This window comes from Liolophura sinensis, chromosome 1 (genome assembly GCF_032854445.1).
Source record: "Liolophura sinensis isolate JHLJ2023 chromosome 1, CUHK_Ljap_v2, whole genome shotgun sequence".
NCBI classification, from domain to species: Eukaryota; Metazoa; Mollusca; class Polyplacophora; order Chitonida; family Chitonidae; genus Liolophura; species Liolophura sinensis.
Genome location: NC_088295.1, coordinates 69,536,856 through 69,551,950, shown reverse-complemented (window position 1 = coordinate 69,551,950; position 15,095 = coordinate 69,536,856). Strand labels below are relative to the sequence as shown.

Below are 15,095 nucleotides of genomic sequence, written 5' to 3'. Positions count from 1 at the left end.
GCATATGAATCTGAACTACCACCAGATGGCCCAAGTTCATAAACAATGAAAACCCAGAGCCAACTACATGCACTTAATAGTTTAAATCAATACTGTGGGACATGGAAACGTTTAATTTTAAATGTGATTTAATGTAGTACATCAAAATGACTTGTTTCTTAAATCATCTTGCATATTATACCTTTAAATAAATAGAAAATTAAAACATCTTTACCCATGCTGAATAAGCTAAGAAGAGAATAAAGATGCATTGGTTTTCATACATAACAGCATTAGAAAATCACAGAACTTAGATTGATCTATTGTGCATGCCTATCATCTGCTTACCAAAATGTAAGATTTCCCAGAGTACCACACCAAATGCCCATATGTCAGTTCTGGTGTCAAACACATGCTGTGACAGAGACTCTGGTGACATCCAGCGGATTGGAGCAGAGGCCTGAAAAAACAAAACAGCAATATATCTTCATTACATTCTTACAGAACATTTTTACATACAAACATGCGAAGACTGAAACTGTTGAAGATAATTTGTTTTCCTTTTTTTTTTTGACTTTTTAAAAACATTTCTACAAAAACAGTGGCCTCAAAACAGAAGGAGGAGGAAATGACAGCTCTGGGCTTAATTCTTGACCTACTGGGTCACACAGACCCCTTGCCTGCATTTAAACTTTGTTTCACAAAGAAAAACATAAATACAGATAAGTTGTCAATTACACGAATCTTATGATGATCAACACTGCATTCCATCAAAGGTGAGTTTGAAAGAAATCTGAATAACACATATACATATACTCCCAACTGATCTTCTTCTAAGTCTGCACAATATCACACAATTTTGTTTATTGTTCATTTTCAGCACGGCTTACTGATAAAACGACTTGCAAATCACTGCCACTTACAGCTTCGTAGACATTCCTCTCCAGGATGTCCTGAGGGAAACCAAAGCCGGAGAGTTTACAGATGCCCCCTCTTACCACCAGGATTCCAGCAGCTCTTAGGCGATAACTCACAAGCTGCAAGATGGATGAAAGTGATGATGTTTAGATGTGGCACTAAAACAATTAACCTGAAATCTATAAAGCACATGCATGAAGATATGAAATCCTGAAAACTGGGCTTTACAAAAATAAGCAGCCTTTAGAGAAAGCTGCAAAACGACTAATTTAAAGCACTAATGTAAACTGAAAAATTCTAAACTTCTTTTACACGCAGTGAAAGAGGCATGCTTTACAATCATATTTGTTTACATATAATCTGCAAGTTTGTATAAAGTTAAACTCCATGTTACTCAAAATACAAGTACATTTAGAAAGTTAGATCACTTTAAAACAGTGGAAAACTGCAGACAGAATTGTATTGGCTCAGTACATGTGCTGAAGAAACTGGAGATCCTCAAACAACTGTCTGAGCATCATCTCAGTGCAGTCATAACATATATATAGTTTGGTAGTGGCACTATCACATGATCCTGGACAGAACTTACATTAATTTGATTTTTTGTTTTACGCCGTACTCAAGAATATTTCACTTATACGACGGTGGCCAGCATTATGGTGGGAGGAAACCCACAACCATCCACAAGTTGCTGGTAGACCTTCCCACGTAAGGCCGGAGAGGATGCCAGCATGAGTTGGACCTGAACTCACAGCGACCGTAGACAAACATACATACATGTATATATATATATAGTCATCATAGTAGATAGAAGTTGAAACTGGATGTTGTTTCGGTATTTAGGTTCATTGAAACATCTTCAGGAATACATGTATGTAGTGAGTTGGTGACTTTGGTCTACTGTGTTTAACTATTCAACAGGAGTCACACCATTTTGATAACTGTTTCACAATGTGAAAGCAGACCAGAGAAAGGACAGTTTACTTTGAATTTGGTGAGATGTTCCAGTCCATGAATGATCTGTGCAGCCAGGTGTACCATCTTCTGAGGTGTCAGACCTTTTGTGTGGAGGCGGACTGCCTGGCTGTCATTATCACTGATGGTCACAGACACCTCACGCTTGCCAGGCCGGTGGAGCTGCAGGTAGTTGAGCAGAGTGTCCTCCGCAGCATACTCCAGAATCATCAGGTGAGGCTCTGGCAACAGGTAAGACAAAGGTAATACAGATGACCTGACAAACCAGACTTCACATAGCTTCTTATCAAACGTGTTTGGGCAGTAGTCACCAACCAGATTTGGTATGACACCATTTCACAGTGTTCGGCCTTTTCAAAGGGCCGACAGATTTAGTGTAACAGTCTATCAAGTGTTCAATATTTGGGCTAGACCGACAAACCTGATTTAGTGTAACAGCCCATCAAGTGTACACTGTTTAGATAAGACTGACAAACCTGACTTGGTGTAGCAGCCCATCAACTGTACAATGTTTGGATGAGACTGACAAACCTGATTTGGTGTAACAGCCCATCAAGTGTACACTGTTTAGATGAGACTGACAAACCTGATTTAGTGTAACAGCCCATCAAGTGTACAATGTTTGGATGAGAGTGACAAACCTGGTTCAGTGCAACAGCCCATCAAGTGTACACTGTTTAGATACGACTGACAAACCTGATTTGGTGTAACAGCCCATCAAGTGTACACTGTTTGGATGAGACTGGCAAACCTGATTTAGTGTAACAGCCCATCAAGTGTACACTGTTTGGATAAGACTGACAAAACTGATTGAGTGTAACAGCCCATCAAGTGTACAATGTTTGTATGAGACTGACAAACCTGATTGAGTGTAACAGCCCATCAAGTGTACAATGTTTGGATGAGAGTGACAAACCTGATTTAGTGTAACAGCCCATCAAGTGCACACTGTTTGGATGAGACTGACAAACCTGATTTAGTGTTACAGCCCATCAAGTGCACACTGTTTGGGTAAGACTGACAAACCTGATTTAGTGTAACAGCCTATCAAGTGTACACTGTTTGGGTAAGACTGACAAACCTGATTTAGTGTAACAGCCCATCAAGGGTACACTGTTTGGATGAGACTGACAAACCTGATTTAGTGTAACAGCCCATCAAGTGCACACTGTTTAGATAAGACTGACAAACCTGATTGAGTGTAACAGCCCATCAAGTGTACACTGTTTGGGTAAGACTGACAAACCTGATTTAGTGTAACAGCCCATCAAATGTACAATGTTTGGATGAGAGTGACAAACCTGATTTGGTGTAACAGCCCATCAAGTGTACAATGTTTGGATGAGGCTGACAAACCTGATTTAGTGTACCAGCCCATCAAGTGTACAATGTTTGGATGAGACTGACAAACCTGATTTGGTGTACCAGCCCATCAAGTGTACAATGTTTGGATGAGACTGACAAACCTGATTTAGTGTAACAGCCCATCAAGTGTACAATGTTTGGATGAGAGTGACAAACCTGGTTCAGTGCAACAGCCCATCAAGTGTACACTGTTTAGATACGACTGACAAACCTGATTTGGTGTAACAGCCCATCAAGTGTACAATGTTTGGATGAGACTGGCAAACCTGATTTAGTGTAACAGCCCATCAAGTGTACACTGTTTAGATGAGACTGACAAACCTGATTTAGTGTAACAGCCCATCAAGTGTACAATGTTTGGATGAGACTGACAAACCTGATTTGGTGTACCAGCCCATCAAGTGTACAATGTTTGGATGAGACTGACAAACCTGATTTAGTGTAACAGCCCATCAAGTGTACAATGTTTAGATGAGACTGTCAAACCTGATTTAGTGTAACAGCCCATCAAGTGTACAATTTTTGGGTAAGGCTGACAAACCTGATTGAGTGTAACAGCCCATCAAGTGTACAATGTTTGGATGAGACTGACAAACCTGATTTAGTGTAACAGCCCATCAAGTGTACATTGTTTAGATGAGACTGTCAAACCTGATTGAGTGTAACAGCCCATCAAGTGTACAATGTTTGGATGAGACTGACAAATCTGATTGAGTGCAACAGCCCATCAAGTGTACACTGTTTGGGTAAGACTGACAAACCTGATTTAGTGTAACAGCCCATCAAATGTACAATGTTTGGATGAGACTGACAAACCTGATTTGGTGTAACAGCCCATCAAGTGTACAATGTTTGGATGAGACTGACAAACCTGATTTGGTGTAACAGTCCATCAAGTGTACACTGTTTGGATGAGACTGACAAACCTGATTTAGTGTAAAAGCCCATCAAGTGTACAATGTTTGGGTAAGGCTGACAAACCTGATTGAGTGTAACAGCCCATCAAGTGTACACTGTTTGGGTAACACTGACAAACCTGATTTAGTGTAACAGCCCATCAAGTGTACAATGTTTGGATGAGACAGACAAACCTGATTGAGTGTAACAGCCCATCAAGTGTACACTGTTTAGATGAGACTGACAAACCTGATTTAGTGTAACAGCCCATCAAGTGTACACTGTTTGGATGAGACTGACAAACCTGATTTAGTGTAACAGCCCATCAAGTGTACAATGTTTGGATGAGACTGACAAACCTGATTTAGTGTAATAGCCCATCAAGTGTACAATGTCTGGGTGGCACTGACAAACCTGACTTAGTTGATCAGCCCATCAAGTGAACAATGCTTATTACAAGAGAGTGACAAACCTGGTTTAGTGTAACAGCCTATCAAGTGTACAATGTTTGAATGAGACTGACAAACCTGATTTAGTGTAACAGCCCATCAAGTGTACAATGTTTGGATGAGAGTGACAAACCTGGTTCAGTGCAACAGCCCATCAAGTGTACACTGTTTAGATACGACTGACAAACCTGACTTGGTGTAGCAGCCCATCAAATGTACAATGTTTGGATGAGACTGACAAACCTGATTTAGTGTAACAGCCCATCAAGTGTACACTGTTTAGATGAGACTGGCAAACCTGATTTAGTGTAACAGCCCATCAAGTGTACACTGTTTAGATGAGACTGGCAAACCTGATTTAGTGTAACAGCCCATCAAATGTACAATGTTTGGATGAGACTGACAAACCTGATTTAGTGTAACAGCCCATCAAGTGTACACTGTTTAGATGAGACTGGCAAACCTGATTTGGTGTAACAGCCCATCAAGTGTACAATGTTTGGATGAGACTGACAAACCTGATTTAGTGTAACAGCCCATCAAGTGTACAATGTTTGGATGAGACTGACAAACCTGATTTAGTGTAACAGCCCATCAAGTGTACAATGTTTGGATGAGACTGGCAAACCTGATTTAGTGTAACAGCCCATCAAGTGTACACTGTTTAGATGAGACTGACAAACCTGATTTAGTGTAACAGCCCATCAAATGTACAAAGTTTGGATGAGACTGACAAACCTGATTTAGTGTAACAGCCCATCAAGTGTACACTGTTTAGATGAGACTGACAAACCTGATTGAGTGTAACAGCCCATCAAGTGTACACTGTTTGGATGAGACTGACAAACCTGGTTTAGTGTAATAGCCCATCAAGTGTACAATGTCTGGGTGGCACTGACAAACCTGACTTAGTTGATCAGCCCATCAAGTGAACAATGCTTATTACAAGAGAGTGACAAACCTGACTTGGTGTAGCAGCCCATCAAGTGTACAATGTTTGGGTGGGACTGCAACATTTTCATTACTTCCAGCTCTGCTGAAAAAAACTTCTTCTCTTTATCTGTGGCCTCCACTGTAAATGACAAAATACAGCATATTAACATGGGTTTTCTGAAATGGAGAAAGACTGTTAAAAATCTCAGCTAAAAGGATATCCTGTAGTCTTTGTAGTAATGGACGGAGGTACCTGCTGGTTTCTTGATGGCAACTTTCATGGTGCCCTCCTCGCCTGGGTGCCTCCTCATCCTGCCCTTATACACCTCCGTGAATGATCCCTTCCCAACCATGTCCACCAGGCGAACATCATTCCTCAACACCTCCCAGTTCTGTCTCAGGTTCCCATACTGTAATGGCTAGCAAAGGACATACTGGTTAAGTTTTCAATCCCTGATCAACCAGATTGTAAAACAACAAGAAATAAAAAAACAACAAACACCTGTTTATAATACACATTTGTATCAATTCTGGATTACATGACTTTGGCTTTGGCTTTGTCAGTCACTTTGACTATTTTTGATTTCATTTACTGACATTCATTGCTGTTTAAATCATAAATTTTTCACTTATGCCACCTGTGTATGCCAGTAGGAATTCAGAGTTTCAGAACTGAACCACTACCTTCACTGGGTACCTGAAATACGTTTCGATCTAAAACCGCAGCTTAATCAGCCAGACCATGGCATCTGTCAGGAGTCAACTGGCTTCAGAGAGGCCAACACAAGACGCACGAGCCGGCAAGGATGAACTCCATTAGCACAGAGGTATATTTTATAGTCCCCTTGCGGTTTCAAAATCAGACAAGACCACATTCATGAACATTCAATGTGCATGTACTGCCATTCTCAAAGAATTTCAAATTTAGAAAATTTCTGATCGCAGGTTATGAATCTTCAGCAACTTTTGTCTGAAAAAATACTCGCATGTAAACAAAGAATTTGAAGATGTGCACTACATAAGAGCACACTTACCATGTCATCCCTACACGGCTGTATGTTCTCATCCAAAAGTTCCACTTCTTGATCATCCAATGTTTCATCATGAGCCCTGGCTAACTTCTCTCGCATTCTCCGCTCGCGCTTCTGAAGCAACAGAAACCAAACACGTGTATTGCATGGCATAGGTATAACATCAATACATACACTACATGCACATTCATGCATACTGTAGAGCCAATGGCAATGAACAGTTTATGAACACTTTCATGCAACATAATTTTTTATTTTTTATCACATTTAAAACTTTCTGCTTAAGGTATCATGATCTGGAAAGGAGTTTTAGTATAAACAAACTCTAGGCTATAAAAGGGAGCACTACATTAAAGGGTAAAGCCATACAATAAAACCTGGACATACACTGCAGGTTTTCCATTGATACTGTCACACATAATCAAGTATTCTGTGTGGATAACATGTGTCCTAAGGTATGCTTACATGAATCAATCTATATATATATGCACATTTAGTAATGTCTCGAGTTACATGTATGTCTTCCAGTACCCTCAATGATATCACTGTTATTAATCAACATGTATTATCCTTTAAGAATGACTCAAATGTCTAAGAGTACATTGTTTTAACTGGGATTAATCAAATTACATGCATATTTAATGCACACAATCCGGAACAAAATTATCATGTTTTACATTTATGCACAAAAGCAAATGAAAGTGGAAAGCATATCCTGACAGATGTTTAAAGATTAATGTGTTGAAAATAAAATTTTTTGTAACGATTTTGTAAATTCCTATTCTGTACAATGATAAAGTCCATAGAATGCAAGCGCAACACAAATCCACCTTATGGAATGCCATGCCAAATTCACAGCACTGAAACTACAAGATGCTCATGCCTGAACAGGTCAAATTTCTATATCAAGCATTTCAAGACTCTGCATGTCACATTCATTAAATATATGTAACAGTACTATAGATGAAATTTCATTCCAAATAGTGATTGCATGTGTTCTGCCAGCTACAGGTGTGAATCTGAAGGTGTAAAGTAAAGTATTATGTTCAAACCTGACTACAGCTTTACACAGGATGCCTCCTACTCTGGTTGAAACCCGATCCCATCTAACTTGTTAAAAAGCTCAAAAGTTTGCTCACAACTAAATCCTGGTCACTAACTGAACACACAAAGTGAACTGCAATGGCTGCACACTGCTTGATCGCACACTTTTCTTGAATAAAGGCAATGTTTGTAGATCTGAACAATTATACTTGTGTTAAATGTTGAATTTATATGTACTTGGAAGAAATGAATAATCCAAAGTGTGGTCCATATGCAATCTTTCTGTCAGTAAATCAGCAATGAATGCAAGAAAAATCATCCAAAAATAATAAAAATTGACACAATTACAACGCCTACAGGACAAAGTTCAGCTGAATTTCCAATCATTATCTTTGAATGAGCAGAAAGCAATTTGTTTGGAACTTTCTGCAAAACAATTTTTTTCCTTTAGTGTACAGCTCAGGGACATGACTTCCACTTGAGGCATCACAAACAAATCATGTTATGCATATTACAGCCTGCAGAGAAAATGGCCCAGATCAAATTCCTTTCTAGTTTGCATGGAATCTGCTGTCACTGTGATCACTTTGAATTTCATCTGTCACAGAGGATAAAACCATCAGCCTTAGATCAACCAGGGCAGGTTCTGTATATGAATTGTTTGTGAAACTTGGTCCATGCTGATGACATCCACCAGAAATAACAAATGCCAAACGTCAAGTATGACAGAAAAAACTTCTGCAATTGGGCTCAGAGCGAAAAATCAATAAGGGAAGATTTCTCAGCGATCTCTGAAAATCCCACATGAAATGCTAACACAATCTTGAAATTATTTCACAACAAAAAATTCCTGGTGCTCTTGGTTTAAAATTCGCCAAATTCCAGGGTATTCCTTCACCCTGATTGCATGCAGCTGACGTGCATGATGTCTTACCTTCTGCATATATACTTCACAGAATCCATCAAAATTACTGCAGTTTTTTGTTAAATATGCCCTCCTCTGATTGCTATGTGTTTCATGTTTGTTTATAATATCTATCTTCCAGAAAAAGGAGCTAATGTGTTAGGATGTTTCTAAAGAAACAGGATTGTGCATACTGGTATGACACAAACAGGATTGTGCATACTGGTATGACACAAACAGGATTGTGCACACTGGTATGACACAAACAGGATTGTGCATACTGGTGTGACACAAACAGGATTGTGCACACTAGTATGACACAAACAGTATCATGCATACTGGTGCGACACAAACAGGATTGTGCCCACTGCTATGGCACAAACAGGATTGTGCCCACTGCTATGGCACAAACAGGATTGTGCACACTGGTGTGACACAATCAGGATTGTGCACACTGGTGTGACACAATCAGGATTGTGCACACTGCTATGACACAAACAGGATTGTGCACACTGGTGTGACACAAACAGGACTGTGCATACTGGTATGACACAAACAGGATTGTGTATACTGGTGTGACACAAACAGGATTGTGCATACAGGTATGCCACAAAGAGGATTGTGCATACTGGTATGACACAAACAGGATTGTGCACACTGGTATGACACAAACAGTTTTGTGCATACTGGTGTGACACAAACAGGATTGTGCATACCGGTAACACACAAACAGGATTGTGCAAACTGGTGTGACACAAACAGGATTGTGCATAGCGGTAAGACACAAACAGGATTGTGCATACTGGTGTGACACAAAGAGGATTGTGCACACTGCTATGACACAAACAGGATTGTGCAACCGGTATGACACAAACAGGATCTAGATGAAATTATCCACTAAATGGTTCACAAGAAACTTAAGAGATGGAATTCTGAGCGTTTCAATGATTTACATTTTGGTATACATGAACTGATATACATAGGTGAGTACAGCAATCAAACAACAATCACTACTTATCACAGGATTAAAAGAGTTTTTAGCGAGCACAAATTTTATATCTAGATATAAGAAGTTCCTGCTTGTTTCTATACGATCAAGTTTCCTAACAAAATGTCAAGTGAGTACATGTAGATATAGGAAGATTGTTTAGATGTGTGTAGTCAGTTCTACACAAATATCTGTCCAAGTACTACAGTGGGATCCTGAAAGAAACACATCACATCAGGCATCACAAGATGTCACAAATCTCACAAGATCAAACAGCATGCACTACTTGTCCAGGTTTTAGTTTCACAGGATTATCTGAAATCTAGATGAAATTCAAATAGGGTCACTCATGCTATTAAACAGAAAACAGAATAAACACACTATGTAAAGTCTACACAGAGGGAAAAAAAAACATAAACTTGCCAAATATATCACTGTTCCTAGACTATTTTTTTACCAACATTCAAAACTGGACCTCATCCAAGAAACAAAGCTGTATTAATATATTATAACAATGGCAAATAACTCATGCACTACTGTCAAGAGATCCACTCCTCAAACGAATATCTTTTTAAAAATATAAGTAAACTAGATTTTGTTTGAGAACAAATAGTTTTACTCCCCAATACGAGTGTCATGTAATTGCTTATGAATGTACCATGGAAAGTTATAGTATAACCTTCCCTACCATGACAAATGCCTACTCATCATGCTAGGTTTAATAAGCCTTTTTTAATCTTGTCATTAGGTTAATCATATATTATATGGCACACATCTGAATTCGATGAACGCATCGAACCGTCATGTATCCACACACCACGCTGGAAACTTGCCAGCCTCTTTGTAGAAATACATGAATAATGATAACTAAGGACTGCAACGCCATTCATTGGTAGCAGCCAGCTCTGAAGGCTCATTCTATCAATTATGTACGGTGCACCTCCCAACACTCTACAGCTCCATACAATCAATATGCCAGGCAGGTGGCTGTATTATGTTTGTTCTAGATGGTTCATCATTATGTAATGTATGAGTGAACTCCACAGGGAACTGCCTCTTTTTTACATTGTTATTTAAGGGATGAGTGCCTCGTGTATGTTTAGTCTGTGACTTTAGATCAATGTCTGGCAGGAGCCAATCATGGCTGCAGAGTTAAGATGCTGGCCTTTCGGTCACTAAGTGGCCTGGGTTCTAACCCTTACACAGACAGTGAATTGATGAATTCCACTATAACTGTTATTGTTCATGGGGTGTTTGTGACAATAAGCGGTTGATCAAGCTTGTGTGGTTATACTGCATAGTTTTTGTTTGAGCAGAACACAGAAATACCACTGCTGTAACACTCAGTACAAAATGACCACCATGTCTAACTGTCAGTGTACATGTAGTATGGTGTGTTATTATCAATCAATCAATCACTACGTCACTAAGTGTACTGATCCTTACCTTAAGTTTGACAGCTAAGAAGATGAAGACAAAGATCAGGACAATAGCCAGAGCAGCGCTGACCATGGCCCCGATGGCGTAAGGGGACACTGGAAGAACAAGAGCAGGGCTACAGTATAGCATAAACTTCTAATGTTTTTCTCATTCATACACTGGACAATGTTTAAATGTTTATAGATGCATGTTATAGTAGACATTAGGGCATTTATCTGAACTGAGATCTGTTTTCTTCTAAAATTTGAATCAGAAAGACATACACATTTTCTTCTCAGTTATATATTTTGTGGTAGTGTTATTCTGGGTGTTGCTTACTAAAGAACAAATAACACAGAAAGGCCAATGAATATACATATACTCTGTGGAGAAAAATGACAAATTTTAGGAAAGAGACCAACACATTTCAATTTGGGAAGAAGACTCATATTATGAGCCTTCCTGGGTTGGAGATTCCAATTGTAGATGTATGTATGTATGTATGTATGTATGCTTGGGGTTTAACGACAAACAAATGTAGATGAGATGTTGTGTTTTTAGTGCATGCACATCTGCTGTTGATAAGTACTGAGGGCAGACCTGAGTTGTTTTTGGTGTAACTTACAGGAGCTTTGCGACAAGGTCCGACTGCCACCAGGGTTAGGCATCACATGCCTGTCTGCACTCTCACTCTCTACAATGAAAAACATAAATATTCTTGATTTCAAAGAATGGTAAATTTTACAGTCAGTTCATTTGAAAACAAGAAAGGTATCAAAGGAAAATTTTACAGAGTTAAGAAGAATGAGAGGATAAAATGAGAAGATAAAATGCAGGTGTAATACACTTACTACCATTATCAGAAGAGCTCAGAGTAAACCACTGCCCTTGGCCAGGTACCTGACAAACCTCCTGACTTAAGGCCACAGTCAAAGCAGTGAGAGCTGGATTCAAGTGTGTGACCTCACTGATGAAGGGCTGGACAGTTACAGTGAGCTAGCACTATGAGCTAGAGAGGGCCATGTGAAGATAACAAATGAAATATCAGAAATAATATATTCCATACGTTGAACATACCTGACAGCCGGATGTCAACCACCTTGGCGTCCTGGAAGCTGTGTCCCTGTATCTTGTTGTAGACCATACACTGGTACACCCCGGCACTCTTCTCCTCCAGAGAGGCAATCAGGTGGTGATGGTAGTGAGAGAGAATGCGGAAGCCTGTGGAGTTCACCGCACGGAACTTCCACTCAAAGTGAGGAGCGGGGTCACCAGTAGCACCGCAGTACAGAGTTATCTTCTCACCCTTGTGGAAAAAGTTGGACTTGGTGTACGGGTTCACTACCAGAGAGGTCACCTGCACAGGAACTGTACAGAAACAGGATATATGTATTATGGTTACGGAATAAAGAATAATGGCAAACAAAAGATCTACAAATCTGACAAAACCATTCTTTGACTATGAGAAGGCACCCAGGGCCATTATGATTCTACATGTGGTATTTTGTTACTTGCAATACCCAAATAATTGGCAGTACTAATTCCTTTGGCATGGACATATTTCTTGTATAAAATAAAAACAACACAAAATTATTCTTGACATAGCACATCTAACAGACAACCATGTAGGGGCCTGACTATAACATCTTACATATCACAAAGAGTTTTGCTTGATTGACAGACTGATGGCTGTCAACATAATTTAAGTCTTATCATGATGGTGTGTCTACGCAAGGGAACTATCAACACTGCTGGTTTTTGGGTAATTTTCTTACACATAATCTGACTCAGGATTGAGCCATAAACTCTGGGTCATAAAGCAGCCATTTCAACACCTCAGCATAAACCCAACAAACTCATTGGTCAGTTAAGCCTAACCACTTTACCACTGACATCTCTGACCTCAGTCAGATCTCACCCACAAAGCAGTAAATATATGTGCCTATATAAACCAAGGAAACCTGCTAAGCTGTAACCATACATTGTGAATGAAAAGATCAACCTCCAGGGATAATTCCAAAAAGCCATACTGGACTTAAGTCAAAATTCATCTTTATCATGTGTAGTTTTAAACAAGAAGTTCAAATTATGATACATATCTTTTAACATAACACATGTAAGTACATGTAGTTTCAAATTTTAAACCATAGGGTCCAAAAATAAACATTTTAAACTTCAGACTTTAGTCAACGTTGGTTTTGAGGTGATTGCCTCAGGTCACGGGGTTAGCTTTTAAACCCTCACTTACATTTGATGTTGAGGGGTGGGGAGGGTTGACAGATGTGCACCCACTTGGCAGCGTCATAGCTGAGGTGACAGCGGTAGTTCTTGCCACGGTCCATGGGCGTGACAGGGAAGGAGAGGAGTGAGGAGGCCAGTCCATTAGTCACAGTCTCCTCCTTCTCAATCAGCTGGTCTGAACGGTAGTACCAGGTCAGGTTAGGTGCTGCACTGCCTGCAAAGTTCACGTCACATGAGTACAGCGAGTTGGGAGGGTGACTGGCATTCAGTAACTCTATTACTGGACGTTCATTCTCACATCGGGCATTTCCTGGAAATCAGAGACACAAAATTTTGTGCATTCAAAGCTTATTGAGGCACATTTTGACACGTCAAAGTCAACTGAACTGAGAGCTACATGTACATGAATGCATGACATGGTTTAACCTTACCTTATGTCAGACTACTGACCACTTGTATTCTTATATTCCAGGTAATTACATTGACAATAGGAGAATATGTTTTAGCAAGAATTTATTTACATATCTCTCTTAAATTTTTTTTTTAATTTTGGTACTGGATCAGATTGGGCGTCCAGATTCAATCCAGGATTTTTTAACTGATTGTTCATTATTAGGATACAGGAGAAAAACATGGAGTAGGTTCCCTTTGTAGTGATTGAGGGAATTTGTACATTTTGCAGAGAAGGACAATTGCTCTCTTGGAGTGCCTTCTAGTTTAGGTTAAAGTGAGTTAACCAGTTAGAGGTAAATCAGAGTGAACTGCTAGAAAACACACACACATACCTAAGACAAACACTTCTGCCTCAGCCATCTCCTTGGTCTCACTCAGCCCACACCTATACGTCCCAGCGTCAGTGTAGTTAAGGTTATGAATGGATAGTTGCTTCCCTTGAGTGATGTTGTACTTGGCCCAGTCTGCGGAGGCCACATTCCATGAATAGTAATAGAGTCCAGTAATGGTGAGGATGTCTTTGAATGTTGAGGCGTTCCAGGGCCTGAACTGCCAGAAAAGTGTGAACACGCCGGTGTTGGTGGAGTCCTGACTCTCAACACGACGTATAACATTACAATACACCTGCACTGTAGTGTTGAGAAACCCCACAACATCGTGAGGAGGGCCTTGTATGACCAGGCTACCACCTGTAACAAAACATAAAGGTTTAGTCTGCAAATTTTGGGGAAGAAAGAAAACAATCATCTAAAGATCTTTCTGCACATACTCAGTATCTAAGAATAAATGCTGTCAGTCATCAAGGTGATATAGTAAGCAGAGTAACTGTACATCTGATCTTCTGGAAATGTATATTTGTTGAACTGACATTACAAATTTTCAACGTAGCATCATCAGTTAGATATTTGCAGAAGATCAGATTCACATTTCCTTTGCTTAAGCCCCATTCACGCTTAGCTGAATGTTGTGTGGAACACATTACGACATAAGATTTTTATGACTTAAGATTCATGTTGCAAGAGGTAAATATGACTGATCTACCACGTTATGTTTATGCCATTCTTTGAATTTCTGAAGAGCTTTAAAAGAATCATAGCGATCCCTGCACTCTGTTTATGACCGACTTACAGATAATTAAGAATACGTCACGGCACTATCTATGCTAAATTCATATTCATTCGTACATATTTTTTATCTATTCTGCTTAAATCAGCTGATTTTGAGAACCTTTACATCATAGTACTGTTTCCAGAATGATTACATTACCTTTGCAAGTGCAACTGAATTTTCACAAATAATTATCAAGCTCTTACAAATCATTACGAACTTATGTCCATTTTTTTTAATTGTTGCCAACATGAGAGATAGAACACAAATTAATTATGAATGCTCGCGAATCACAAAAGCACATATGAGAGCAATTTAAAATTCTTTATGTATTATATGTTAGGAGTTTGGGAAGTAACGTGATATTACCCAATGAAGTCTGTTGTGTCAGT

The 15,095-nt window shown here is 39.4% G+C and overlaps 1 protein-coding gene across 1 annotated transcript in view; it reads right to left on the bottom strand.

Annotated features, from left to right (window-relative positions):
• LOC135482293 (fibroblast growth factor receptor 4-like) overlaps nucleotides 1–15,095 on the bottom strand; it is a 33,240-nt gene that overhangs the window by 4,144 nt on the left and 14,001 nt on the right. Inside the window, exons 4-14 of the mRNA XM_064762206.1 lie at nucleotides 13,929–14,285; nucleotides 13,151–13,453; nucleotides 11,980–12,270; nucleotides 11,528–11,596; nucleotides 10,930–11,018; nucleotides 6,551–6,661; nucleotides 5,770–5,935; nucleotides 5,545–5,655; nucleotides 1,882–2,093; nucleotides 903–1,016; nucleotides 328–439 (exon numbers count right to left, since the gene is read on the bottom strand). Coding sequence (XP_064618276.1) covers nucleotides 328–439; nucleotides 903–1,016; nucleotides 1,882–2,093; nucleotides 5,545–5,655; nucleotides 5,770–5,935; nucleotides 6,551–6,661; nucleotides 10,930–11,018; nucleotides 11,528–11,596; nucleotides 11,980–12,270; nucleotides 13,151–13,453; nucleotides 13,929–14,285 — 1,935 coding nt within the window. The remainder of the gene's footprint in view (nucleotides 1–327; nucleotides 440–902; nucleotides 1,017–1,881; nucleotides 2,094–5,544; nucleotides 5,656–5,769; nucleotides 5,936–6,550; nucleotides 6,662–10,929; nucleotides 11,019–11,527; nucleotides 11,597–11,979; nucleotides 12,271–13,150; nucleotides 13,454–13,928; nucleotides 14,286–15,095) is intronic.